Source organism: Hyla sarda, chromosome 3, assembly GCF_029499605.1.
Source record: "Hyla sarda isolate aHylSar1 chromosome 3, aHylSar1.hap1, whole genome shotgun sequence".
Lineage (NCBI taxonomy): Eukaryota > Metazoa > Chordata > Amphibia > Anura > Hylidae > Hyla > Hyla sarda.
This window is the reverse complement of record NC_079191.1, coordinates 212,307,232-212,334,307: the sequence shown is the minus strand read 5'-3', so window position 1 is coordinate 212,334,307 and position 27,076 is coordinate 212,307,232. Positions and strand designations below refer to the sequence as shown.

The 27,076-nt window shown below is 41.8% G+C and overlaps 1 protein-coding gene across 10 annotated transcripts in view; it reads left to right on the top strand.

The window, feature by feature from the left end:
* CEP162 (centrosomal protein 162) overlaps positions 1-27,076 on the top strand; it is a 179,415-nt gene that overhangs the window by 128,095 nt on the left and 24,244 nt on the right. For all 10 annotated transcript variants that reach the window (XM_056566001.1, XM_056566006.1, XM_056566002.1 and 7 more), the window contains 6 exons: positions 8,354-8,488; positions 13,622-13,734; positions 19,764-19,869; positions 20,175-20,301; positions 21,407-21,570; positions 26,937-27,041. In XM_056566001.1, coding sequence (XP_056421976.1) covers positions 8,354-8,488; positions 13,622-13,734; positions 19,764-19,869; positions 20,175-20,301; positions 21,407-21,570; positions 26,937-27,041 — 750 coding nt within the window. The remainder of the gene's footprint in view (positions 1-8,353; positions 8,489-13,621; positions 13,735-19,763; positions 19,870-20,174; positions 20,302-21,406; positions 21,571-26,936; positions 27,042-27,076) is intronic.

Below are 27,076 nucleotides of genomic sequence, written 5' to 3'. Positions count from 1 at the left end.
CGGTGCCGGCGCCGATAGCCAGGGGGAGAGAAGCTGCGCCGACAGCCAGGGGGAGAGAAGGGGCAGCGGCACCCATTGCCGGCGCCGCTGCCCCGTTGCCTCCCCCCATCCCCGGTGGCATAATTACCTGAGTCGGGTCCGCGCTGCTCCAGGCCTCCGTCGTGCGTCCCCGGCGTCATTGCTATGCACGGCGCGGTGCTCTGACGTCATGCGCCGCGCCGTTCAGCACATAGCAATGACGCCGGGGACGCACGACGGAGGCCTGGAGCAGCGCGGACCCGACTCAGGTAATTATGCCACCGGGGATGGGGGGAGGCAACGGGGGCAGCGGCGCCGGCAATGGGTGCCGCTGCTCCTTCTCTCCCCCTGGCTGTCGGCGCCGCTGCAGTATTGGGTACAATACTGCTATTGTACCCACATTGGTAACTGGAGTACCCATCAAGCATCATAATTACAGAATATTCTGAATCAATCAACGTATCTATAATTTAACATGTTGAAAAGGGGGTGAAAAGGGTCGACAGCAGCGCTCTAGACCCCAGGAAAGGCAGGGGGAGAGAAGCGGGCAGCGACGGCCTCTCTCCCCCTGCCTTTCCTGGGGGTGTATCGGCGTATAACACGCACACAGACTTTAGGCTAAAAATTTTAGCCTAAAAAGTGCGTGTTATACGCCGATAAATACGGTATATGAAAAGGCCACTAGTGAATATAAGACACCCCTTGTTTGTAACAGCTTATGTGATTCGTAACTTTTCAATGACTGCAGATTACCCCTGCAAGGAGACAAAGTTGACACTTGCATAAAGCTTCCTTGCACTAAAAAGGAATTGATATAGCAAAAACTTGTTGTGATCTGTGGTACTACATCCTTCATCCCTGTACTTTATCCCAACAAGCCAGGGTTTTTTTTTTTTTTTGTTCTCTACCCCTGGTATTAGCTAATGAAAAACATGCGTATACTTACAGTGGGGTAAAAAAGTATTTAGTCAGCCACCAATTGTGCAAGTTCTCCCACTTAAAAAGATGAGAGGCCTGTAATTTTCATCATAGGTATACCTCAACTACAAGAGACATAATGAGAAAATAAAATCCATAAAATCACATTGTCTGATATTTAAAGAATTTATTTGCAAATTATGGTGGAAAATAAGTATTTGCTCAATAACAAAAGTTCATCTCAATACTTTGTTATATACCCTTTGTTGGCCAAGACAGAGATGTTTTCTGTAAGTCGTCACAAGGTTTTCACACACTGTTGCTGGTATTTTGGCCCATTCCTCCATGCAGAGTTCCTCTAGAGCAGTGATGTTTTGGGGCTGTTGCTGGGCAACACAGACTTTCAACTCCCTCCAAAGGTTTCCTATGAAGTTGAGATCTGGAGAATGGTTAGGCCACTCCATGACCTTGAAATGCTTCTTACAAAGCCACTCCTTTGTTGCCTGGGTGGTGTGTTTGGTATTATTGTCATGCTGAAAGACCCAGCCATGTTTCATCTTCAATGTCCTTGCTGATGGAAGGATGTTTTAAATCAAAATCTCACAATACATGGCTCCATTCGTTCTTTCTTTTACACGGATCAGTCGCCCTGGTCCCTTTGCTGAAAAACAGCCCCAAAGCATGATTTTTCCACCCCCATGCTTCACAGTAGGTATGGTGTTCTTTGGATGCAACTCAGCATTCTTTCTCCTCCAAATACGACGAGTTGAGTCTTTAGCAAAAATTCTACGTTGGTTTCATCTGACCATATGACATTTTCCCAATCCTCTTCTGGATCATCCAGATGCTCTCTAGCAAACTTCAGACTGGCCTGGACATGTACTGGCTTATGCAGGGGGACACATCTGGCACTGGCATGATTTGAGTCCCTGGCGGCGTAGTGTGTTACTGATGGGGCGAAATGTTGGCATCCCCAACAGCTGTAGGACAGCAGGAGGGTCTTCTACCCTCCTCCTCACTGTCCAATCGCTGAATGACTGCTCAGTGCATAAGATCCAGACGTGAGCAGTCAAGCGGCAGAATCATTGATCGATGTAAAAGATCAGTGTGTGCAGTGTTTATAACCCCTATGGGAGCTATTAGACTGCAAAAAAAAAAGGGAATAACGATCATTTAACCCCTTCCCTAATAAAAGTTTGAATCACCCCCCCCCCCCCCTTTTCTCATAAAAAAAAACTGTGTAAATAAGCATATGTGATATCGCTGCGTGCGGAAGTGTCTGAATTATAAAAATATATAGTTAATTAAACCGCACTGTCAATGACGTACGCGCCAAAAAATTACAAAGTTCAAAATAGCGTATTTTTGGTCTTTTTTATATCATGAAAAAATTTATAAAAAGCGATCAGAAAGTCTGATCAATACAAAAATGGTACCGCTAAAACTTCAGATCATGGCACAAAAAACGAGCCCTCATACCACCCCGTACGCGGAAAAATTTAAAAGTAATAGGGGTCAGAAGATGACAATTTTAAACGTATACATTTTCCTGCATGTAGTTATTTTTTCCAGAAGTACGACAAAATCAAACCTACATACCGTATATACTCAAGTATAAGCCGACCCGAATATAAGCCGAGGCCCCTAATTTCACCCCAAAAACACAGGAAAAGTTATAATCCTAGGGTGGGAAATACATCATCCCCCCCCCCCCCCATGTCATCATCCAAACCCCCGTCATCATCACCGCCTGTCAATCCCTTCATCAGTGGTCTTCAACCTACGGACCTCCAGATGTTGCAAAACTACAACTCCCAGCTGTCCGGGCATGCTGGGAGTTGTAGTTTTGAAACCTCTGGAGGTCCGCAGGTTGAAGACCACTGAGAAGGGATTGACAGGCGGAGAGTTCACTCGAGTATAAGCTGAGGGGGGCGTTTTCAGCACGAAAAATCGTGCTGAAAAACTCGGCTTATACTTGAGTATATACGGTAAGTAGGGTATCATTTTAATCGTATGGACCTACAGAATAAAGAGGTGTAATATTTACCGAAATATGCACTGCGTAGAAACGGAAGCCCCCAAAAGTTACAAAATTGTGTTTTTTCTTCAATTTTGTTGTACAATGATTTTATATTCCGTTTCGCCGTAGATTTTTGGGTAAAATGACTGATGTCTGTACAAAGTAGAATTGGTGGCGCAAAAGAATAAGCCATCATATGGATTTTTAGGTGCAAAATTTAAAGGGTTATGAAAGGTTTAAAAGGTAGGGAGGAAAAAAACAAAGTGCAAAAACGGAAAAACGCTCGCTCCTTAACGACGCAGGAAGTATATTTACATCCTCCGCCGGCTCCCATGATATGCCGCGGGGTCACGATGTGTCCCCGCATCATATCGGGTCGGTCCCGGAGGCTATCAACGGCCGGGACCCGCGGCTAATACAGGACATCACCGATCGCGGTGATGCCCTGTATTAACCCTTCAGACGCGGCGATCAAAGCTGACCGCCGCGTCTGAAGTGAAAGTATCCCGGCTGCTCAGTCGGCTTACAGGACACCGGGAGGGCCCTTACCTGCCTCCTCGGTGTCCGATCGACGAATGACTGCTCCGTGCCTGAGATCCAGTTAGGAGCAGTCAAGCGCCGATAACACTGATCACAGGCGTGTTAATACACGCCAGTGATCAGCATAGGAGATCAGTGTGTGCAGTGTTATAGGTCCCTATGGGACCTATAACACTGCAAAAAAAAAAGTGTTAATAAAGGTCATTTAACCCCTTCCCTAATAAAAGTTTGAATCACTCCCCTTTTCCCATAAAAAAAATAAAACAGTGTAAATAAAAAAAAAATAAACATATGTGGTATAGCCGCGTGCGTAAATGTCCGAACTATAAAAATATATCATTAATTAAACCGCACGGTCAATGGCGTACGCGCAAATAAATTCCAAAGTCCAAAAAAGCGTATTTTTGGTCACTTTTTATACCATTAAAAAATGAATAAAAAGTGATCAAAAAGTCCGATCAAAACAAAAATCATACCGATAAAAACTTCAGATCACAGCGCAAAAAATTAGTCCTCATACCACCCTGTACGTGGAAAAATAAAAAAGTTATAGGGGTCAGAAGATAACATTATTAAACGTATTAATTTTCTTGCATATAGTTATGATTTTTTCCAGAAGTACGACAAAATCAAACCTATATAAGTAGGGTATCATTTTAACCGTATGGACCTACAGAATAATGTGTAATTTTTACCGAAATATGTACTGCGTAGAAACGGAAGCCCCCAAAAGTTACAAAATAGCATTTTTTCTTTGATTTTGTCACACATTGATTTTTTTTTTTCCGTTTCGCAGTGAATTTTTGGGTAAAATGACTAATGTCACTGCAAAGTAGAATTGGTAACGCAAAAAATAATCCATCATATGGATTTTTAGGTGGAAAATTGAAAGGGTTATGATTTTTAAAAGGTAAGGTGGAAAAAACAAAAGTGCAAAAACTGAAAAACCCTGAGTCCTTAAGGGGTTAAGGGGTTAAAGAAGTAGTTACGGGTCTGTGAGAGCCAGAAATCTTGCTTGTTTGTTACTGACCAAATACTTATTTTCCACCATAATTGGCAAAAAAGAAACTTAAAAAATCAGACAATGTGATTTTATGCATTTTTTTTCTCATGTCTCTCATAGTTGAGGTATATCTATGATGGAAATTACAGGCCTCTCTCATCTTTTTAAGCGGGAGAACTTGCACAATTGGTGGCTGATTAAATACTTTTTTGGCCCACTGTACATGGAATGTTCATGGCTTAGGCTACAAGATTAAACGCAATGCAGTTTTTTTATTATAATAAATGTCACCTCCCAGCAATTGTATGATTATTGAAACCAACTTCACGCAATATAAACTGGGTACTGTTAAAAAAAAATAATAATAATTATTATAATAATATTTTTTTTGTGGACTTTCAGTATTTTTTCATCTGAGAATTTGTTTTCTTTAACCAGCAAAACAATTGATACTGGAGACAGATAAATATTTCTCTATGGCTTTTTAAATAAAAGTAATTCTTGCTTTTGTATATACTTTATGAATGAATATGAATTTGTTAGAAACAAGGAGGGATGTCATCTACAGGGTGGGCCATTTATATGGATACACCTTAATAAAATGGGAATGGTTGTGGCACATTAGTATATGTGAGGCACATTAGTATATGTGAGGGGGGAAATTTTTCAAGATGGGTGGTGACCATGGCGGCCATTTTAAAGTCGGCCATTTTGAATCCAACTTTTGTTTTTTCAATAGGAAGAGGGTCATGTGACACATCAAACTTACTGGGAATTTCACAAGAAAAGCAATGATCTGCTTGGTTTTAATGTAACTTTATTCTTTCATAAGTTATTTACAAGTTTCTGACCACTTATAAAATGTGTTCAATGTGCTGCTCATTGTGTTGGATTGTCAATGCAACCCTCTTCTCCCACTCTTCACACACTGATAGCAACACTGCAGGAGAAATGTTAGCACAGGCTTCCAGTATCCGTATACACTGCTATATACTACTATATACACCGCAGGAAAAATGCTAGCACAGGCTTCCAGTATCCGTAGTTTCAGGTGCTGCACATCTCGTATCTTCACAGCATAGACAATTGCCTTCAGATGACCCCAAAGATAAAAGTCTAAGGGGGTCAGATCGGGAGATCCCATGTGATGTTGTGGGGACTATTTGTAGTGATTGTATGTAATATATTATTTGATGTTCATTTTGCGCCTCCTTTGTAAATACTAGCACTGATCTGAACATCTCATCATTGATTTTGAGTTTGAATTTTTTTTATGGTGATTTTATTAATAAAATTAGTCATTTTTATTAAGTTGTGTTGTTAAACTCCATTTCAGGAGAGGTTTTCTATGGGGGTTTGCTCCTGCTCTGGACAGTTCCTGATATGGACAGAGGTGTCAGCAGAGAGCCTTATGGTGAGACTGAAAATACCTACTTAACTTTCTTTGGACCATATAGCAGCTAAGTATGGAATGGTTAAGATTGTTAACTAGTTATTTACAAATCTGTTTAACTTTCTGGCAATTTTTGATTTACATTTTTTTTGCCACCAGTGTACTCCTTTAAGGGGTTAAAACTCTGCTCACTAGTCTCAAGCACAGGACTGACAGTTAAACTGACTGGGCAGTCTCTACTCGCAATACAGTAAGCCCCTCTACTTACTGTGAGGCATTTGCCAGGGTAAGTGTAGTGTGCAACAGGGGTAGGTGGCATAGTAGATGCAGTTAACCTGAACAAACCAAAGTTTCAGATTATTTTTCTTTTTTTAAACATTTTTTAATTGGAAATTTATATATGTGTGTGTATATATATATATATATATATATATATATATACTGTGTGTGTATGTATGTATATATATATATATATATATATATATATATATATTTATTATTATTATTTTTATATATATATATATATATATATATATATATTTTATTTTTTTAAGTTTTACTATTTTTTTATTTAAAAAAAAAAGTACAGATACTGCCTGTGGACTAGCTGAATGTAGCAACATTAAAAGGGTTGTCAAGTGTGCAGCAGAAAGGGTCCTACCTGTTCTGCTTTCTGGCGAATACTTCCACTCTCTGCCCATCTTGGAATTATACCTTGCAAAACAAGAGAAGGCGTTTGCAAGACTCCATCATCATGCCTTTGTAAAACATGATGATGATGGTGACTGGTACCTGCCCCCTCTGGTCTCCAAAACAGGCAGGAGTTGGAAGTAAGCTTTAGAGAACAGAACAGCTAGAACCTTACAACCCCTTTAATAGAAAAAAAAGATTTGTTAAGACAACAAACTTTAAACATTAAGCATCACAGTATAATCACGATGGCAGTAAGACGCAGATGTGAAAAAATGGACTGGAGCATTTCCTAGTATATAGTACTTGAAGGGAGGTAGAGCTGTATGTGAAACCAAAATGTTCCAGCAACATAGAAACATTAAAGCATAAGAACAGACTAAAAACCATTCACATTCAAAGGTGAAAAACAATGAAAACATAATAAACCAGAAACAGCAAAGTAAAAAAAAAATATGTGTATATATATATATATATATATATATATATATATAATAAAATAAAATAGGGAAGGAATAGGATGATAAACAGGAAATATTAGAACTTTGTTGCCAGTCTAGTGTGTTCTGAAGTGTAAGTTGAATCTGTGGTGAAGGGGCTAATAGTTTCTCTCACTAAGATGAATGTAGGCACCTGAAAAGGGGAGGGTTCTTTAGTTTTGGGAAGAATAAAAAAGTTGGCAAATGGAATTTTAGTCATCCATGTTTGCAGAGAAAAAGGCTATGAAATCTTCTAATTGTTGTGATAAGGATCGACCGAGTGGGGGCTATCAAATGTAATTGACTTTGCTGCTATATACTTTGCCAAGTGTTGACACAAAAAGATATACACTACACAGGGTATGTTGGTATACACTCTTTCTTAGCATGAAGCTCTTAGCATGAAGCTCTGCTCCAAAAGAGTTCTGCTTTATTCAGGAATAAACAGTTGGTTTTAACATTGCAAAGTAGGAGGGTAAATTATGACATCACAATTAGCATATTACATTCGGATTGGTTGTTCAAATATTGCATTTGTATATTTTAGCATATCTAGTGTCCATTAATTTCTTGGAAAAAGTTCTCTGTTTATCAGATGTTTTGTCTTTCTTACTCCTGAGTGGCGCCATGACAAGGTTTTGGTCCAGACTCACAAACAGTTAATATTCTGAGTATAGGGTTGAAGGATAAACTATGCGTCATCCTATATGCTGATAAGTCATTTGTAGCGTAGAATAAGTCTTTATTTTGTGAGACTTCTTAGCTTGACATTTCTTTATCTTTCCACGAAATCTGATGTTTAGACTTTCTGTATTCAGAGTCTACATCCCAAGGTCAATCTTAGTTACAGGCAAAGCGATAAGATGAAATGTTGTGAATTAAGGAAAGCAAGATTTTCTGTAATATTCAGCAATAGCATTTTGATGTATCTGGGTTAAAGGGTAAGGGAACAGATATTTTTCCAGCAGCAATGGCATATTAATATTAGTATATTGATCAATCATTAGAAAAATAAGGGTCATCCCTATCAGTTGGATATATGCAACTTCAACAAACCATTTCTCCATATTTGGAGGATCTCTTGACTTCCAGTGTCTTGGAATGACTGTTATTTGCAGCTTGCAAAAATTGGTGAACAAGAGACTTTATTCTTATCCTGCAATTTATGTACCATGACAAAAAAAACACAGTATAAAGATGTGTGCGTTATACTACTGGATAGACTTTTAAGAGTACTAAAGCAATGCAATTCCCTTTTTCTTCATGGTGTTTCAGTCTTCATTTTTATTTAGTTACATGCAGGGGAAGAAAAAATAAAGCAAAGGAGTCATCTGTTAGATCAAACTTCCCCAATAACAGAAGAGAATATTCAGCAAATTAAACGAGATATATTAGAACAAGAGACTCTTCTGCATGGGTATCAACAGGTACTGTATTCAGCACAACAATACACAATGCCATTTTTGGATCTCCTGCATCTGTCGAACAACTGTGTTGCAAAGAAGTTTACTTATCAAACCTTAATTTATGATTCAATTAATAGATAGTAGAAGTAGGGCTGGGTGGTATGACCAAATATGTGCATCACGGTATTATTGTAACTTATGGTGGTTCCACTGTATATAATGGTATTTCTTACACCCCCCAAATCATGTGACCCGCCAGCGCTGTTCTGCTCCCCCCCAATTAATGATCAGCCCAGCGGGGTACTACTCACATGTCACCCGCAAGCACTGCCCTCCTCCTCTTTGTTGCGGCCGCCGGCCCTGGAACTCTCTACTGTACGCCAGTGGTCTCCAACCTGCGGACCTCCAGATGTTGCAAAACTACAACTCCTGGCATGCCCGGACAGCCAACGGCTGTCCTGGCATGCTGGGAGTTGTAGTTTTGCAACAGCTGGAGGTCCGCAGGTTTGAGACCACTGCTGTACACTGTATCCCTATGCCCGGGCTGCAAAAGATAAAGAAAATAAACTTTAACTCACCTACGTCGGCCTTACGCTGGGGACGGGAACGTTGAACAGCCGTCAGCCTATCACCGGCCACAGCGATGTCCCGCCCCGGACAGTTATAGGCTGAACCCACTGTTATGTAAGAAGCCGGATTCTTACATGACAGTTGGCTCAGCCTATCACTGGCCGGGGCTGGACATCGCTGCGGCCGGTGATAGGCTGACTGCTCTCAGACGTTCACGTCCCCAGTGTAAGGCTGACGTAGGTAAGTTAAAGATCATTTTCTTTATCTTTTGCAGCCCGGGCATAGGGATACAGCGTACAGCAGTGGTCTCCAACCTGCGGACCTCCAGCTGTTGCAAAACTACAACTCCCAGCATGCCAAGACAGCCGTTGGCTGTCCGGGCATGCCGGGAGTTGTAGTTTTGTTACATCTGGAGGTCCGCAGGTTGGAGACCACTTGCGTACAGTATAGAGTTCCAGCGCCGGCGGCCGCAACAAAGAGGAGGAGGGCAGTGCTTGCGGGTGAGATATGTGAGTAGTACCCCGCTGGGCTGATCATTAATTGGGGGGGAGCAGAACAGCGCTGGCGGGTAACATGATTTGGTGGGGGGGGTTGCAGAACAGCGCTGGCGGGTCACATATGATATGATTAGTTCCCTGCAGCGCTGGGCTGATAATTCATTCCCAAGGGGGAGGGGCCCAACCGATATTGCGGTATGGGAAAAATTCGTATCGTGCAGCACAAAAATTTCGGTATCCGGTATGAACTGGTATACCGCCCAGCCCTAAGTTGAAGTGTTATTTTTTATTTATTTTTTTAAATAAGGGTTTACTGGTATTATGTACATAAAAAAGGATATTTTTTTTGTACCGTAAAATCTGTCCCATAGCCTTCATTGGGGGATACCGATACTGATGGGTATATGCTCTTGCCACTAGGAGGCGCTAACATAAGGCAGGATATACCTACCCACTGGAAGTGAGGTAATCAGTTGTGTCACAAAGCAGTAGGAGAAGCCAACAAAGAAATATGTCCGAAGAAAAGACCCTAGAAAAGAATCCCGGATAAAAAAAAAAAAACAAGTACCAGATAAGATTATCTGGACAAAAAAAAAAAAGAAATGGGTGGGTGTAGTGTCCCTCAATGAAGGCCTACAAGAAAGAGATTTTACGGTGAGTACAAAAAAACCTCCTTTTCTCGGTCGCTCTTCATTGGGGGACAACGATACTGGGACGTACCAAAGCAGTCCCCAAGGGTGGGAATAATAACCACCAAAGAAAGGTAATCAGTCCAGAGACCAAACCCAATCATCCGTAAGGTTTGCGGATGAGATTCCGGGCCAGAGGCAACAGAGGCCAAGAAACTGAGCTCCCGGAAGATCCCCTGTCCATAGAGATGGACTAGGATGCCAAAGGAAGGGACAGTCCTTTTTAGATACTCTAAACCAACGGCTCATATAGAGAGACAAGAAAAGGTCGACAAGGCAGCCAGATGTGCTGGAACCATCCCGGAAGGAGATAGGAAATCAACTCTGAGGAATACAGAACCAGACAGAGTACTTGTCCAGCTGGAAAACAAAAATCGAAAAGGGCACGACCAGAGAACTGGGAGGAAAAATGCCAGGGAGAGCAGGGTACGCCTGAGTAGGAGGCGAGCATAGAAGGTGGAGACCAGAAAACCACTGGAAAAAAGAAAGAGAGACAGTAACCAGAGAGACAGGTGCTCAGGGGCCCATCATGAGCACCTGGGAGGTGAAATCAGCTCGACTGGTGTAATCCGGATGACCGGAACGCCCTCCCTCTCGGGATACATGTACCCGAAAGGAGGAGACGGAAAGTAATAACGCCCAAAAAAGCATTCCAGAACACCGGAGCAACTGACATGGGAACTAAAGGTTCCTGAGTCAACTTGAAGACTGACAAATGAGGATAAATGGCCAATAAAGGAGCGGAAAACCCTGAAAATTAGCATCCCAGAACACTGGAGTGGCCGACATGGGAATTGGAGGGTCTCCAGTCTCCTGGAGGACTCACACCTGTAGAGTAAGTGAACCCAAAGTCTGCGAAACCCTCCGGGTTACCAACTTCCATGTCGAGACGAGAGGAAGTGCGGTACAGAAGGACCACCTCACAAATGGGCTTGTGGAGAAGTCTGGCAGGATTGCTACACATGCCCGAGACCCAAATTATCACTAAGGTTCAAACAATCAGGAGGGCCTACCTATAAAAAATCAAAAGGCATGCCACAGCAACCTAGGATAGAGTCCAAGACAAGGAGACCAACCCGTCTGGAACCCCAGCTGACCAGAGCTCTCCGAAGCAACATCCCGTCAGGACGGGAACAGATGGGGAAACAAAAGGGAACTCAGGTGGGACTCCCAGGGTCTGGGCACAAGAAGGGTACTCCAGAAGACTGAAGTGTCAGTGTAGTGCAACTGACACTGTCAAGAAGGATGAACACACCCTTCCAGGGAGATTGTGCTGAGGGAGGAGGAGAGCAATGGCAGGACTCAACAACAGGTGGTGGCTAGGCCGGCTGTTGCCGAGCCCTATATGAGTGCATAAACTTCTCCAACAGGGGAGAGTGCCAAGGCTGCGTGTGCAGCAGTAGAGTAAAAACTACTCAGGGAAATAGTCCCCCAGTGGAGGGGGAAAACAAGGGGTGGTTGAAAAATCAGAAAATCAGGCATTGACTATGCCCAGCTCCCTGATAACCGTACCCCCTGTAGAAAGGGAATTACTGCAGGAAAATGCCGCTCTACGGCAACGACAAAGTGCTGGGTGGACAAAGCCCCCAGGAACCCTGCGACAACATATCGAGGTAAGGAGGAGCCAATTTGTGTCCCCAGAGAGATCGGAACCCTGGACGCAGGTGCTGGGCAAAGACACAAAGATGTGACTACGAATGCAAGTAAGAAACACACACAAATGACCAACAGCAATGAGAGGAACACCCCATCAGGGTGAAACCCAGGACCAGGTGGGCATCGACGGAGCCATCCTTGTCGATGTATTAGACAAGAGAGCAGGCACCTGAGCCACCCTGCACCCAGGAAGTTACCTGGAGGCATGGGGGGGGAGGTGCGGAACTGATGGTTTTGCTCCATAAAGCCCCATGCCAGAACAGAGGTGCTCAACCGCTGCAGACCTGTGGAAAAAACATCACCGGAAGGCTCGAGGCTTACCCCACTGAACAGAAGGGAAGGTGGGCTCTACACATGCTAAGTGGCCTTAGCATACGTAGGGACACAGACATGATTACCCCACAATAGTAGTGGGGTAACAAGACAGTAGACGCGAAAGAAACCGCAGACATACAAGGTACACCTTTAGTAAAGGGAACAGAGAGTGCTGCTGTTGCCGTACAAATTCAGGGAACCTGCATGAAACGCCCACACCCCATCTCTTAATGGTGCCACACACCAGGACTGCTGTCACAGACGCAAAAGATGAAGGATGTATGTGGGGCAGGAAACAAGCAGACACAGTCTCACTTACAGATATAAAAGGTCCAATTAACCCACAGAGACATTCGTTTTGGAACTTCACGTGGAAAGTGAGTCACCAGTTTGCAGCTACTGGAGCTGCAGGAAAGGGGAGTGACCTGGTGGATTAGAAAACCATCTGGCATAGGGACCATGGCCATACCAGGTCCCGCATTCAGAATCACACATTGAAAGCAGGTTACCAGCCATCAGCCAGGAGAGCATCAGGCATGTAGAGAGGGACCTGGTAAAGTAGGGAGCCCTGCGAACCGGTATGTGGTGCTTAGTATAGAGCTCATGGAGCAACATGGGGTGACTCACTTGGAACTACACCTTGGCAGTGGGTTACCTGAACTTCCGTCCATTGTGTGGGAAGTGTATGGTAGTTGACCCGACATAGTAGTAAACCATGCAGACAACTAAATGGCTGACTGGTAAAAGATTCTTTAACGCACAGGTTCTCTCCATTGAACCCTCCCACATAGTCTGGTACTGGAGTGGAGCCGATCTAACGGGCGACCTGACTGTGTAAGAGAGTCAGCAGACGAAAGTCTGGCTTCATCGCATATGGGGGCACAGGTAGTGCCATGCTCCTGAACCCCCACCTAAAAATGGGAAACAAAAGGGCGGAAAAAAACTAACTAAACTGTCATTACTAGAAAATAATAATAAAAAAAAGACCAGGTCTGGAGAACTCCAGACCTGTGTCTGCCTCCTACTGACACTAAGCTAAAACTCATTACATCATTTCCAGTGGGCGGGTATATCCTGCCAGGGAGGAGCCAACATTTTTTCCTTAGTGTCAGCGCCTCCTAGTGGCAAGAGCATATACCCATCAGTATCGGTGTCCCACAATGATGAGCGATCGAGAAAATAATATTTTACTGGGAACATGTGGATTTTAGGAAGTGTGTAGTAAGTGATATTTGCCTTCTGCTGCCCTACAGTTGATATAAGCAATTGTTACTTTACCTGCAGTAACAAATGTCATAGTCACAATATTTTTATTTCTGCATACAACTATGTAAGTAAACTTTTCTGTGAAATTTTGAATAATATGAAACTTCAAATATTATTTATAAGTATTGTATTATTTGGTGCATTTATGTTGTATTTTACAGGAAAATGAAAGGCTGTATAATCAAGTCAAAGATCTCCAAGCTAAAAACAAAGAGAATGAACAGCAAATGTTTCAAGAAAATCAGGCTTTGAAGGCTGAGCTTAACTCATTAAGGTAAAATGTCATCATAGTGCAAATAATAACAAGTGCTGCACTACAAACAAGAAAGAACATAGAGGGAGATTTATCAAAACCTGTCCAGAGGAAAAGTTGCTGAGTTGCCCATAGCAACCAATCAGATCACTTCATTCATTTTTCACAGGCCTCTTTATAAATTATAGAAGCGATCTCATTGGTTGCTATGGGCAACTCAGCAACTTTTTCTCTGGACAGGTTTTCATAAATTTCCCCCGTAATGCACAGTATAGAAATTCATCTTCTTAATAATGAAAACCTTGCTTGACCACTGTTGAAGTAACTTTGCATGAGCATAGCTCCACTTGGAATAATACATACCTTCACTGTTTAACCCCTTAAGGACCCAGCCCAAATATACCTTAAGGACCTGGCCATTTTTTGAACATCTGACCACTGTCACTTCAAGCATTAATAACTCTGGGATGCTTTTACCTTTCATTCTGATTCCGAGATTGTTTTTTCGTGACATATTCTACTTTATGTTAGTGGTAAAATTTTGTCGATACTTGTATCATTTTTTGGTGAAAAATTCCAAAATTTGATGAAGAAATTGAAAATTTTGCATTTTTTTAACTTTGAAGCTCTCTGCTTAGAAGGAAAATGGATATTCCAAATAAATTATACATTGATTCACATATACAATATGCCTACTTTATGACTGCATCATAAAGTTTACATGTTTTTACTTTTGGAAGACATCAGTGGGCTTCAAAGTTCAGCAGCAATTTTCCAATTTTTCACAAAATTTTCAAAATCGGAATTTTTCAGGGACCAGTTCAGTTTTGAAGTGGATTTGAAGGGCCTTCATATTAGAAATACCCCACAAATGACCCAATTATAAAAACTGCACCCCTCAAAGTATTCAAAATGACATTCAGTAAGTGTGTTAACCCTTTAGGTGTTTCACAGGAATAGCAGCAAAGTGAAGGAGAAAATTCAAAATCTTCATTTTTTACACTCTCATGTTCTTGTAGACCCAGTTTTTGAATTTTTACAAGTGGTAATAGGAGAAAAAGCCCCCAAAACTTGTAACCCAATTTCTCTCGACTAAGGAAATACCTCATATGTGTATGTCAAGTGTTCGGCGGGCGCAGTAGAGGGCTCAGAAGGGAAGGAGCGACAATGGGATTTTGGAGAGTGAATTTTTCTGAAATGGTTTTTGGGGGGCATGTCACATTTAGGAAGCCCCTATGGTGCCAGAACAGCAGAAAACCCCACATGGCATACCATTTTGGAAACTACACCCCTCAAGGCACGTAACAAGGGGTCCAGTTAGCCTTAACACCCCACAAGTGTTTGACAACTTTTCGTTAAAATCGGATTTGTAAATGGAAAAAAAAATGTTCACACTAAAGTGCAGTTTTTCCCCCAAATTTACCATTTTTACAAAGGGTAATGGGAGAAAATGCCCTCCCCAAATTTGTAACCCCATCTCTTCTGAGTATGGAAATACCCCATGTTAGGACGTAAAATGCTTTGCGGGCGAACTACAATGCTCAGAAGAGGAGGAGTCACATTTGGCTTTTTGAAAGCAACTTTTGCTGAAATGTTTTTTTGGGGGCATGTCGCATTTAGGAAGCCCCTGTGGTGCCAGAACAGCAAAAAATACCCACATGGCATACTATTTTGGAAACTACACCCCTCAAGGAACGTAACAAGGGGTCCGCTGAGCCTTAACACCCCACAGGTGTTTGATGACTTTTCGTTAAAGTTGGATGTGTAAATGAAACCTTTTTTTTTTTTACTAAAATGCAGTTTTCCCCCTAAATTTTACATTTTTACAAGGAGTAATAGGAGAAATTGACCCCCAAAATTTGTAACCCCATTTCTTCTGAGTATGGAAATACCCCATGTTAGGACGTAAAATGCTCTGCTGATGAACTACAATGCTCAGAAGAGGAGGAGCGCCATTGAGCTTTTGGAAAGAGAATTAGTTTGGAATGGTAGTCAGGGGCCATGTGCGTTTACAAAGCCCCCCGTGGTGCCAGAACAGTGGAACCCCCCACATGTGACCCCATTTTGGAAACTACACCCCTCACAGAATTTAATAAGGGGTGCAGTGAGTATTTACACCCCACTGGCATTTGACAGATCTTTGGAACAGTGGGCTGTGCAAATGAAAAATGTAATTTTTCATTTTTACGGACCACTGTTCCAAAAATCTGTCAGACACCTGTGGGGCGTAAATTCTCACTGTACCCCTTATTAAATTACATGAGGGGTGTAGTTTCCAAAATGGGGTCACATGTGGGGGGTCCACTTTTCTGGCACCACGGGGGGCTTTGTAAACGCACATGGCCCCTGACTACCATTTCAAACTAAATGGGGTCACATGTGTCGGGGATCCATTGTTCTGGCACTATGGGGGCTTTGTAAACACATGTGGCCTTCAATTCCGGACAAATTTTCTCTTCAAAATCCCAATGGCGCTCCTTCTCTTCTGAGCATTGTAGTTCGTCCGCAGAGCACTTTAAATTCACATATGGGGTATGTTCTTACTCAGAAGAGATGGGGTTACAAATTTGGGGGGACTTTTTTCCTATTTTCCCTTGTGAAAATGAAAAATTTAGGGTAACACCAGCATTTTAGTGAAAAAAACATTTTTTTTTCATTTTCCCATCCAACTTTAATGAAAATTCGTCAAACACCTGTAGGGTTTTAAGGCTCACTATACCCCTTGTCACGTTCCGTGAGGGGTCTAGTTTCCAAAATGGTGTCACATGTGGGTATTTATTTTTCTGTATTTGTCAGAACCGCTGTAAAATCAGCCAACCCTGTGCAAATCACCAATTTAGGCCTCAAATGTACATGGTGCGCTCTCATTCCTGAGCCTTGTTGTGCGTCCGCAGAGCATTTTACACTTACATTTGGGGGATTTCCGTTCTCAGGATAAATTGCGTTACAAATTTTGGGGGTCTTTTTTTCCTTTTACCGCTTGTGAAAATAAAAAGTATGGGGCAACACCAGCATGTTAGTGTAAATGTTTTTATTGTTTTTACACCAACAGGCTGGTGTAGCCCCCAACTTTTCCTTTTCACAAGCGATAAAAGGAAAAAAAGACCCCCAAAACTTGTAGTGTAATTTCTCCCGAGTACGGAAATACACCATATGTGGCCCTAAACTGTTTCCTTGAAATACGACAGGGCTCCGAAGTGAGAGAGCGCCAATGCGCATTTGAGGACTAAATTAGGGATTGCATAGGAGTGGACATAGGGATATTCTACACCAGTGATTCCCAAACAGGTTGCCTCCAGCTGTTGCTAAACTCCCAGCATGCCTGGACAGTCAGTGGCTGTCCAGAAATGCTGGGAGTTGTTGTTTTGCAACAGCTGGAGGCTCCGTTTTGGAAACACTGCTGTACAAGACATTTTAAATTTTTATTGGGGGGGGGGACACTGTAAAGGGGTGTATATGTAGTGTTTTACCCTTTATTATGTGTTAGTGTAGTGTTTTTAGGGTACTTTCGCACTGTCGGGTTACGGTGAGTTTCCCACTAGGAGTTTGCGCTGCGGCGAAAAATTTGCCACAGCCCAAACTTGAAGCATCAAATTTACTGTAAACCTGTCTGTGTGAATGTACCCTGTACGTTCACATGGGGGGGGCAAACCTCCAGCTGTTTCAAAACTACAACTCCCAGCATGTACTGACAGACCATGCATGCTGGGAGTTGTACTTTTGCAACAGCTGGAGGCACACTGGTTGGAAAACCTTCAGTTAGGTTCTGTTTGTTACCTAACTCAGTATTTTCCAATCAGTGTGCCTCCAGCTGTTGCAAAACTACAGCTCCCAGCATGTACTAATCACCGAAGAGCATGCTGGGAGATGTAGTTATGCAACAGCTGGAGGTACCCAACTACAACTCCCAGCATGCCGAGACAGCTGTTTGCTGTCTGGGCATGCTGGGATTTGCAGTTTTGCAACATCTGGAGGGCTACAGTTTTTAGACCAGTGCACAGTAATCTCCAAACTGTGGACCTCCAGATGTTGCAAAACTACAACTCCCAGCATGCCCAGACAACAAACAGCTATGTGGGCATGCTAGGAGTTGTAGTTTTGCAAGATATGGAGGGATATCGTTTAGAGACCACTGTACAGTGGTCTCAAACTGCAGCCCTCCAGCTGTTGCAAAACTACATATTCCAGCATGCCCAAACAGCTGTCTGGGCATGCTGGGAGTTGTAGTTTTGCAACATCTGGAGGGCTACAGTTTAGAGACCACAGTCTCAGACTGTATCCCTCCAGATCAACTTAACGGCTTCCGTAGGATCCCGGGAGCCGTCCTCTTCTGATGCACGTCATGACGCCCGCCGATCACCGTCGCCGCAGCCTCCGGATCGGTAAGTGGACGTCGGCGCCCGGTCCCCTTCGGTTCCCCGTTCTGCCCCGCCTATTGTGGGTGGGCAGGACGGGGAAAACGAAAGTTAACCCCCCCCCCCGCGCCCCCAGTCTGCTATTGGTCGTCGCCTCTGACTATCAGTAGCAGACCAATAGCAGGGATAGGAGGGGTGGCACCCCTGCCACCTCACTCCTATGCCTACAGGGGGATTGTGGGTGTCTTAGACAACCGCGATCCCCCGTATATTCCATAGACCCGTATGACCCAGAATCGGCGCAAATCGCAATTTGGCATTTGCGCGGGGTGCCTGCTGATTGATATCAGCAGTCACCCCAGTCCGGTCCCCGCCCGGCGCGGCGGGGACCGAAATTCCCACGGGTGTATGGATACGCCCTGGGTCCTTAAGTACCAGGTCGTCAAGGCGTATCCATACGCCCTAGGTCCTTAAGTGGTTAAAGAGTAACTATCGCCTCATAAAACTTTTAATATAGTGTTCCTTGTGTAATTAGCAGACACTTTCCCTTTCACTTGCTTTTAAAATTATCAACATAAATACTGTATGTTTAAAATATTATAGAAAAAACAGCCACTAGGTGGCTCTGTTCTGTTCCCTGCCACAATTAATACAGTGACAGTGACACAGGACTGATTGACAGCTGCATAGCGCCTCACTGAAAGATGCACAGAGCTTGAGTTCTTCTATTCATCACAGCACTGCAATGATGTGAGGGTGGAAGTGGTCCCCGAGCAGTCTTCAGCGATGTCATGCCTGCTGGGAAACGGCCACTTTCTCCTGCTGGGATATAGCACTATGTGAGCAAGAATAAAGGTATGATACAGTCATGACCGTAAATGTTGGCACCCCCGAAATTTTTCTAGAAATGAAGTATTCCTCACAGAAAAGGATTGCAGTAACACATGTTTTGCTATACACATGTTTATTCCCTTTGTCTGCATTGAAACTAAATCAAAAAAGGAGGGAAAAAAAGCAAACTGTCATTTACCAATTTCTTCTGCATTTTTTTTTATTTTATGTAACACATAATAGTCTTAGTGAGACCCCCCCCCCCCCTAAAGATAACCACTTTAAAGTCTTTTTTCACTTTCCTAACCAAAATTTTGTTTCAATGCATCTGTTAAAATTAAGCAACTCGCATATAATCATGGTTAAAAGCATCTTTATGTAGATCTATTTTGTTTATTGAGTAAGAATAATAATTTTGTCTACCACTACAGACAAGTTTTTACAGATAGCACCATACTATATATGATACTTCTCCTCTATATTATTGGCTGCCATCTGCAAGAAGAACTATAAATATGCCAAAAGAAAACTTAAAAAGTACAGTTTTCACTTCTGAAATGTGTTAAATATTGTTGTTCTTTTAATCCAGTGATCTGTCTGGATGCTCTTCTGTTAGAAAAAGAGCCTTATGAAAATTGTATTATTTATCAGTTCTTCCATTTGACCGTTCTTCATTTTTAATAAACTAGACATAACTTTAATAAGTGGACATTATACGACTAACAAGATATCTTTCTGCATAAAACTGACTTATATAGCTGTACATCTGACATATAAAAACTGTAGTATAGTGTGATTTCTTTACACAAATTCTAAATTATTTTCATTAGCAGAGCCCTAAATAACATGTGTTTATGTTTGTAGGGAAAAGGTGAATAGTACCAAAATGCACAACCAATATACAGGCAGTCAATCAGACCACAATACCGAGAGGTTTAAAGATCTAGCTACTGAACTGAGTGCTATTCAGGTAAATAGATTTGTTTTCAATCCTATCTGAATTGGATAAACATAATATTTTAGACAGCTGTTTTCTTCCACAACTGTAGTCTATATGTAACATTCCATACTCTGAACTGTTTATTCTTGAGCATTTCACATTAAAGTAATGACTCTATGGTGGTTTTTAAAACCTTGATAATGCTTTCTTTTCAGCTGACAGAAGATGTTAAAGCATTAATATATAAATGTATCTAATAACAGTATATTCATTTATTTGGTGTGGGTATTAACCTGTACATTTTTCTGTTGGGTTTATTTGTTGTTCTATAACAGAAAAGAGAGAGCAATTTGCTAGAGGATATAGCCAGCCACAAGAAGGATAAACAGGCATTGGAAGTAGACTTGTTACAGATGAAGAAGGAGCGTGATCTTTTGAAAAGCCAGTTAGCCAACATTTTAGGTAAAACATTTTGGATGTATAGCTGTCTCATTTTTGGCCTAACACACAGAACGGATTTTATTATTACTATTGTTTGCCTAAAGTACTCCTGGATTTGTTTTTTCCAGCATAAGAATGCATTGTTATAAACTGAAATATCTGTTTAGTTGATTGGTTGTTACACACCTGCTGGTCAGTGTGTAATTTTACTCACTTTTCTTTTATACACATTTTCTTACTAAAGGGGGTACTTGATGGAAAGCAATCTTTTTCTAATCAACTGGTGCCAAAAAGTTAAACAGATTTGTAAATTACTTCTGTTAAATCCTAATCCTTCCAGTACTTATCAGCATCTGTATGCTACATAGGAAATTGTATAATTATTTTCTGTCTGGCCACAATGCTCTCGGCTGACACCTACGTCCATTTCAGGAACTGTTTAGAACAGGAACAAATCCCCATAGCAAACCTCTCCAGGCTCTGGACAGTTCTTGATGTGGACAGAGGTGTCGGCAGAGAGCACTGTGGTCAGATTAAAATAACTATACAATTTCCTCTGTAGTATACAGCAGCTGATAAGTACTGGAAGGATGAAGATTTTTAAATAGAATTTCCACTGGAGTGACATTTTAAACATTTAGAGGAAGATTTATGAAAACCTGTTGAGAGGTAAAGTGGAACAGTTGCCCATAGCAACCAATCAGATTGCTTATTTTATTATTCAGAGGTCTTCTTAAAAATAGAAAAAGACAATCTGATTGGTTGCTTTGGGCAATTGGTCAACTTTTCATTTTGTCATTTTACTCCTTTTTATAGATCGTGCATGCAATTTGAGCAGTCATGTTTTTTTTGTCAGCTGGTGCAGTGAGAATTTAAGGAAATCTGGGGAGATATATCAAAACCTGTGCAGAGGAAAAGCTGACATGTTGTCTATAGCAACCAATCACCTTGCTTCTTTAACTTTTCAAAAGGCCTGTGAGAAATGAAAGTAGCAATCTAATTGGTTGCTATGAGCAACTGGTCAGCTTTTTCTCTGCACAGGGCTTGATAAATCTCCTCAATTGCTTTACCTATTACATGTGTTACTAGGGAAAATGTCAGTGATATATTTTATGTTTTTTTATAGATGATAAATCATATGAAATTAGGATAATGGAAGAGTCTTACAAGAAGGAAATTACCCGGCTGAATAAAAGGTTACAGTGGTATGCAGAGAATCAAGATATATTGGATAAAGATGCAGGGCGACTAAAAGATGCATATGAACAAATAGAAAATCTGAAGCTGCAGGTATTCACTTTCAGTATGAATGTGTCAAAAAAGTTAGCGTCTGTGCTGGTGTAGAAACCTTCTTTCCTCAAAACGTAGATGATGACCCCTTGTTATAGATACAGTCCTCGGTATAAATAGATCATGGGAAAGATCTCTGTATGGTCCCCTGATATATTTATACATAGTTATTTGGTCGCCCCTAAGCCTTCTTTTTTCTAAACTAAATAACCCTAATTCTGATAATCTTTCTGGGTACTGTAGTCCTCTCATTCCCCGTATTACTCTGATTGCCTGTCATTGAAGCCTCTCCAGCTCCACTACATCTGTCTTGTACACTGGTGCCCAGTACTGTACACAGTATTCTATGTGTGGTCTGACTAGTGATTTGTACAACGGTAGAATTATTCCCTTGTCGTGGGCATCTACAGCTAAATTTACTGTTCACTAAGACTCATAAGTCCTTTTCCACGTCAGTCGTCCCAAGTGTGCTCCCATTTAATCTCCCTAATCTCCATGTGCATTACCTTACATTTATCAGTGTTGAACCTCATCTGCCACTTCCCAGCCCAAACCTCCATCCTATCCAGATCCATTTGTAACAGTGCACTTTCCTATATAGTGTTTACGGCTTTACAGAGTTTAATATCATCTACAAAGATTGCTACTTTACTATTCAACCCCTCTACAAGGTCATTAATGAGTATATTAAATAGAACAGGACCCAAGACTCACCCCTGTGGTACCCCACTAGTAACTGTCACCCAATCAGAATAAGTACCATTAATAGCCACCCTCTGTTTCCTATCACTGAGCCAGGTACTTACCCACTTACACACATTCTCGCCCTGCCCAATCCTTCTCATTTTATACATCAACCTTTTATGTACCTCTTCTGAGTGAACGTGTTCTGAATGGGAGGGGGGGTTGTGTGGTTGAGCCAAACACTTTTTGTGGCATTTTCCTAGAGAACAAAAGGATTGATCATGTTGGATTGTTCTCTCCTCAGATATACTGTTGGGAGAGAATTGGGGGTGGGGGCCCTACGGACATAGGCAGCAGTAGACCATAGCGGTCCCACGGTCCCACAACATTAACCTCTTAAGGACCCAGCCCAAATATACCTTAAGGACCCGGCCATTTTTTGAACATCTGACCACTGTCACTTCAAGCATTAATAACTCTGGTATACTTTTACCTTTCATTCTGATTCCGAGATTGTTTTTTCGTGACATATTCTACTTTATGTTAGTGGTAAAATTTTGTCGATACTTGTTTCATTTCTTGGTGAAAAATTCCAAAATTTGATGAAAAAATTTAAAATTTAGCATTTTTTTTTACTTTGAAGCTCTCTGCTTAGAAGGAAAATGGATATTCCAAATAAATTATACATTGATTCACAAATACAATATGTCTACTTTATGTTTGCATCATAAAGTTTACATGTTTTTACTATTGGAAAACATCAGAGGGCTTCAAAGTTCAGCAGCAATTTTCCAATTTTTCCCGAAATTTTCAAAATCGGAATTTTTCAGGGACCAATTCAGTTTTGAAGTGGATTTGAAGGGCCTTCATATTAGAAATACCCCACAAATGGCCCAATTATAAAAACTGCACCCCTCAAAGTATCCAAAATGACATTCAGTAAGTGTGTTAACCCTTTAGGTGTTTCATAGGAATAGCAGCAAAGTGAAGGAGAAAATTCTAAATCTTCATTTTTCTTTCTTGTAGACCCAGTTTTTACATTTTTACAAGTGGTAATAGGAGAAAAAGCCCCCAAAATGTTTAACCCAATTTCTCTCGAGTAAGGAAATACCTCATATGTGTATGTCAAGTGTTCGGCGAGCGCAGTAGAGTGCTCAGAAGGGAAGGAGCAACAATGGGATTTTGGAGAGTGAATTTTGCTGAAATGGTTTTTGGGGGGCATGTCACATTTAGAAAGCCCCTATGGTGCCAGAACAGTAGAAAACCCCACATGGCATACCATTTTGGAAACTACACCCCTCAAGGAATGTAACAAGGGGTCCAGTTAGCCTTAACACCCCACAGGTGTTTGACAACTTTTCGTTAAAATCGGATGTGTAAATGGGAAAAAAATTCCCAGGTTTTCCCCCCAAATTTACCATTTTTACAAAGGGCAATGGGAGAAAATGCCCCCCAAAATTTGTAACCCCATCTCTGAGTATGGAAATACCCCATGTTAGGATGTAAAATGCTCTGCTGGCGAACTACAATGCTCAGAAGAGAATGAGTCACATTTGGCTTTTTGAAAGCAAATTTTGCTGAAATGTTTTTTTGGGGGCATGTCTCATTTAGGAAGCCCCTGTAGTGCCAGAACAGCAAAAAATACCCACATGGCATACTATTTTGGAAACTACACCCCTTAAGGAACGTAACAAGGGGTACAGTGAGCCTTAACTACCCACAGGTGTTTGATGACTTTTTGTTAAAGTTGGATGTGTAAATGAAAAAAAAATTTTTTTTTACTAAAATGCGTTTTTTTACCTAAAGTTTACATTTTTACATGGGATAATAGGAGAAAATTACCACCAAAATTTGTAACCCCATTTCTTCTGAGTATGGAAATACCCCATGTGTGGATGTCAAGTGCTCTGCTGGGGAACTACAATGCTCTGAAGAGGAGGAGTGCCATTGAGCTTTTGGTAAGAGAATTCATTTGGAATGGTAGTCAGGGGCCATGTGCGTTTACAAAGCCCCCCATGGTGCCAGAACAGTGGACCCCCCCCCCCCCCACATGTGACCCCATTTTGGAAACTACACCTCTCACAGATTTTAATAAGGGGTGCAGTGAGTATTTACACCCCACTGGCGTTTGACAAATATTTGGAACAGTGGGCTGTGCAAATGAAAAATTACATTTTTGATATTCATGGACCACTGTTCCAAAAATCTCTCAGACACCTATGGGACGTAAATGTTCACTGCACCCCTTAATACATTACATGAGGGGTGTAGTTTCCAAAATTTGGTCACATTTTCTCTTCAAAAGCCCAATGGCGCTCCTTCTCTTCTGAGCATAGTAGTGTGCCAGGAGAGCACTTTACATCCACATATGGGGTATGTTCTTACTCAGAAGAAATGGTGCTACAAATTTTGGGGGACTTTTTTCCTATTTTTCCTTTTGAAAATGAAAAATTTAGGGTAACACCAGCATTTTAGTGGAAAAAAAATTTTTTTTTTCATTTTCCCATCCAACTTTAATGAAAATTTGTCAAACACCTGTGGGGCGTTAAGGCTCACTATACCCCTTGTTACGTTCCGTGAGGGGTGTAGTTTCCAAAATGGGATCTCATGTGGGTATTTTTTATTTTTTTTGCGTTTATGTCAGAACCACTGTAAAATCAGCCACCCCTGTGCAAATCACCAATTTAGGCCTCAAATGTACATAGTGCGTTCTCACTCCTGTGCCTTGTTGTGCAGCCGCAGAGCAAGGGGTATGTGTAAGGGGTGTATATGTAGTGTTTTACCCTTTATTATGTGTTAGTGTAGTGTTTTAGGGTACATTCGCACTGGCGTGTTACGGTTAGTTTCCCGCTAGGAGTTTGCGCTGCGATGAAAAATTTGCCGCAGCCCAAACTTGAAGCAGGAAATTTACTGTAAACCTGCCTGTGTGAATGTACCTTGTATGTTCACATGGGGGGGCAAACCTCCAGCTGTTTCAAAACTATAACTCCCAGCATGTACTGACAGACCGTGCATGCTGGGAGTTGTACTTTTGCAACAGCTGGAGGCACACTGGTTGGAAAACCTTCAGTTAGGTTCTGTTACCTAACTCAGTATTTTCCAACTAGTGTGCCTCCAGCTGTTGCAAAACTACAACTCCCAGCATGTACTAATCACCGAAGGGCATGCTGGGAGATGTAGTTCTGCAACAGCTGGAGGTACGCAACTACAACTCCCAGCATGCAGAGACAGCTGTTTGCTTTCTGGGCATGCTGGGATTTGCAGTTTTGCAACATCTTGAGGGCTACAGATTATAGACCGCAGTGATCTCCTAACTGTGGACCTCCAGATGTTGCAAAACTACAAATCCCAGCATGCCCAGACAGCAAACAGCTATGTGGGCATGCTAGGAGTTGTAGTTTTGCAAGATCTGGAGGGATATAGTTTAGAGACCACTGTATAGTGCTCTCGAACTGCAGCCCTCCAGCTGTTGCAAAACTACAAATCCCAGCATGCCCAGACAGCAAACAGCTATGTGGGCATGCTGGGAGTTGTAGTTTTGCAACATCTGGAGGGCTACAGTTTAGAGACCACAGTCTCAGACTGTAGCCCTCCAGATCAGGAGTCGTCCTCTTCTGACGCACGTCATGCCGCCTGCCGATCACCATCGCCGCTGCCTCCTGATCGGTAAGTGGACGTTGGCGTTCGGTTCCCTTCGTTTCCCCGTTGTGCCCCGCCTATTGTGGGTAGGCAGGATAGGGAAAGCGAAAGCGAGAGTTTTTGGAACTCAATGCTTTCTCCTGAATCATGAGCACGGTGCTCTCTGCTGACATCTCTGTCCATTTTAGGTACTGACCAGAGCAGCATATGTTTTCTATGGGGATTTTCTCCTACTCTGGACAGTTCTTAAAATGGACAGAGATGTCATCAGAGAGCAGTGTGCTTGTGATGTCAGCAGAGAGCTCTGTGTTCCAAAAAGAAAATAATTTCTTCAGTAGTATTCAGCAGCTAATAAGTACTGGAAGGATTAAGATTTTTTAACAGAAGTAATTTACAAATCTGTTTAACTTTCTGGCCCCGGTTGATAAAAAAAAAAAAAGTTTGCCACCGGAGTACTCCTTTAATTGATTAGGTTTCTGGGAAGGCAATGAAACCTTTGCAGAGGTCATTCCATAGGGAGTGCAGTCTAAGCTGCTCCTATTGTAGCACCTATTGTCTTATCTATATAATCAACTGTTAGCAGTCACTGTAATTCTGTCTGTGATAAGAAGACTGCTGGAAAGTGATCTGTACAGAACAGGAAGTATCAGTTTAATATTAGGCCTAATGGACTAATAAAACTGAACACTGCAAGATCTCAATAATCTTAAAAAAAATATAGATGGGGAAATAAAAAATTAGAAAACCATCACCAACATTTAAAAAAACATGTTTAGCATAAAAACTTTAAGTAAACAGTAGGTACTTTTTTGATAACCTATTTCCTTTAAGACCTCTCTGGAGCCAGAGGAGATATCTACATAGAAGCAGCGGCTTCTTGATGTGGCAGATTTGAGTAGTGAAAATAAAATATAGATGGCCATTAATTTGGATAAAATGGAGACAGCTTCTTTAGCACACAGCAGTTCTTCTAAATTACGTGGTAGTAGTATAATATAAATCTATGTTGTTTGTATAGTATACATATGCTTTCTTTTTACTAGGTTGAAAAGCTAAGACATGATGATGGAAATCAGACTACCCAACAACAAAACCGTTTAAAGGACAGAGCCGCAGATGCAAAACGAATTCAAGATCTTGAGCGGCAGGTGGGATTCCTTATAGTTATCAAGAAACTTTTTTT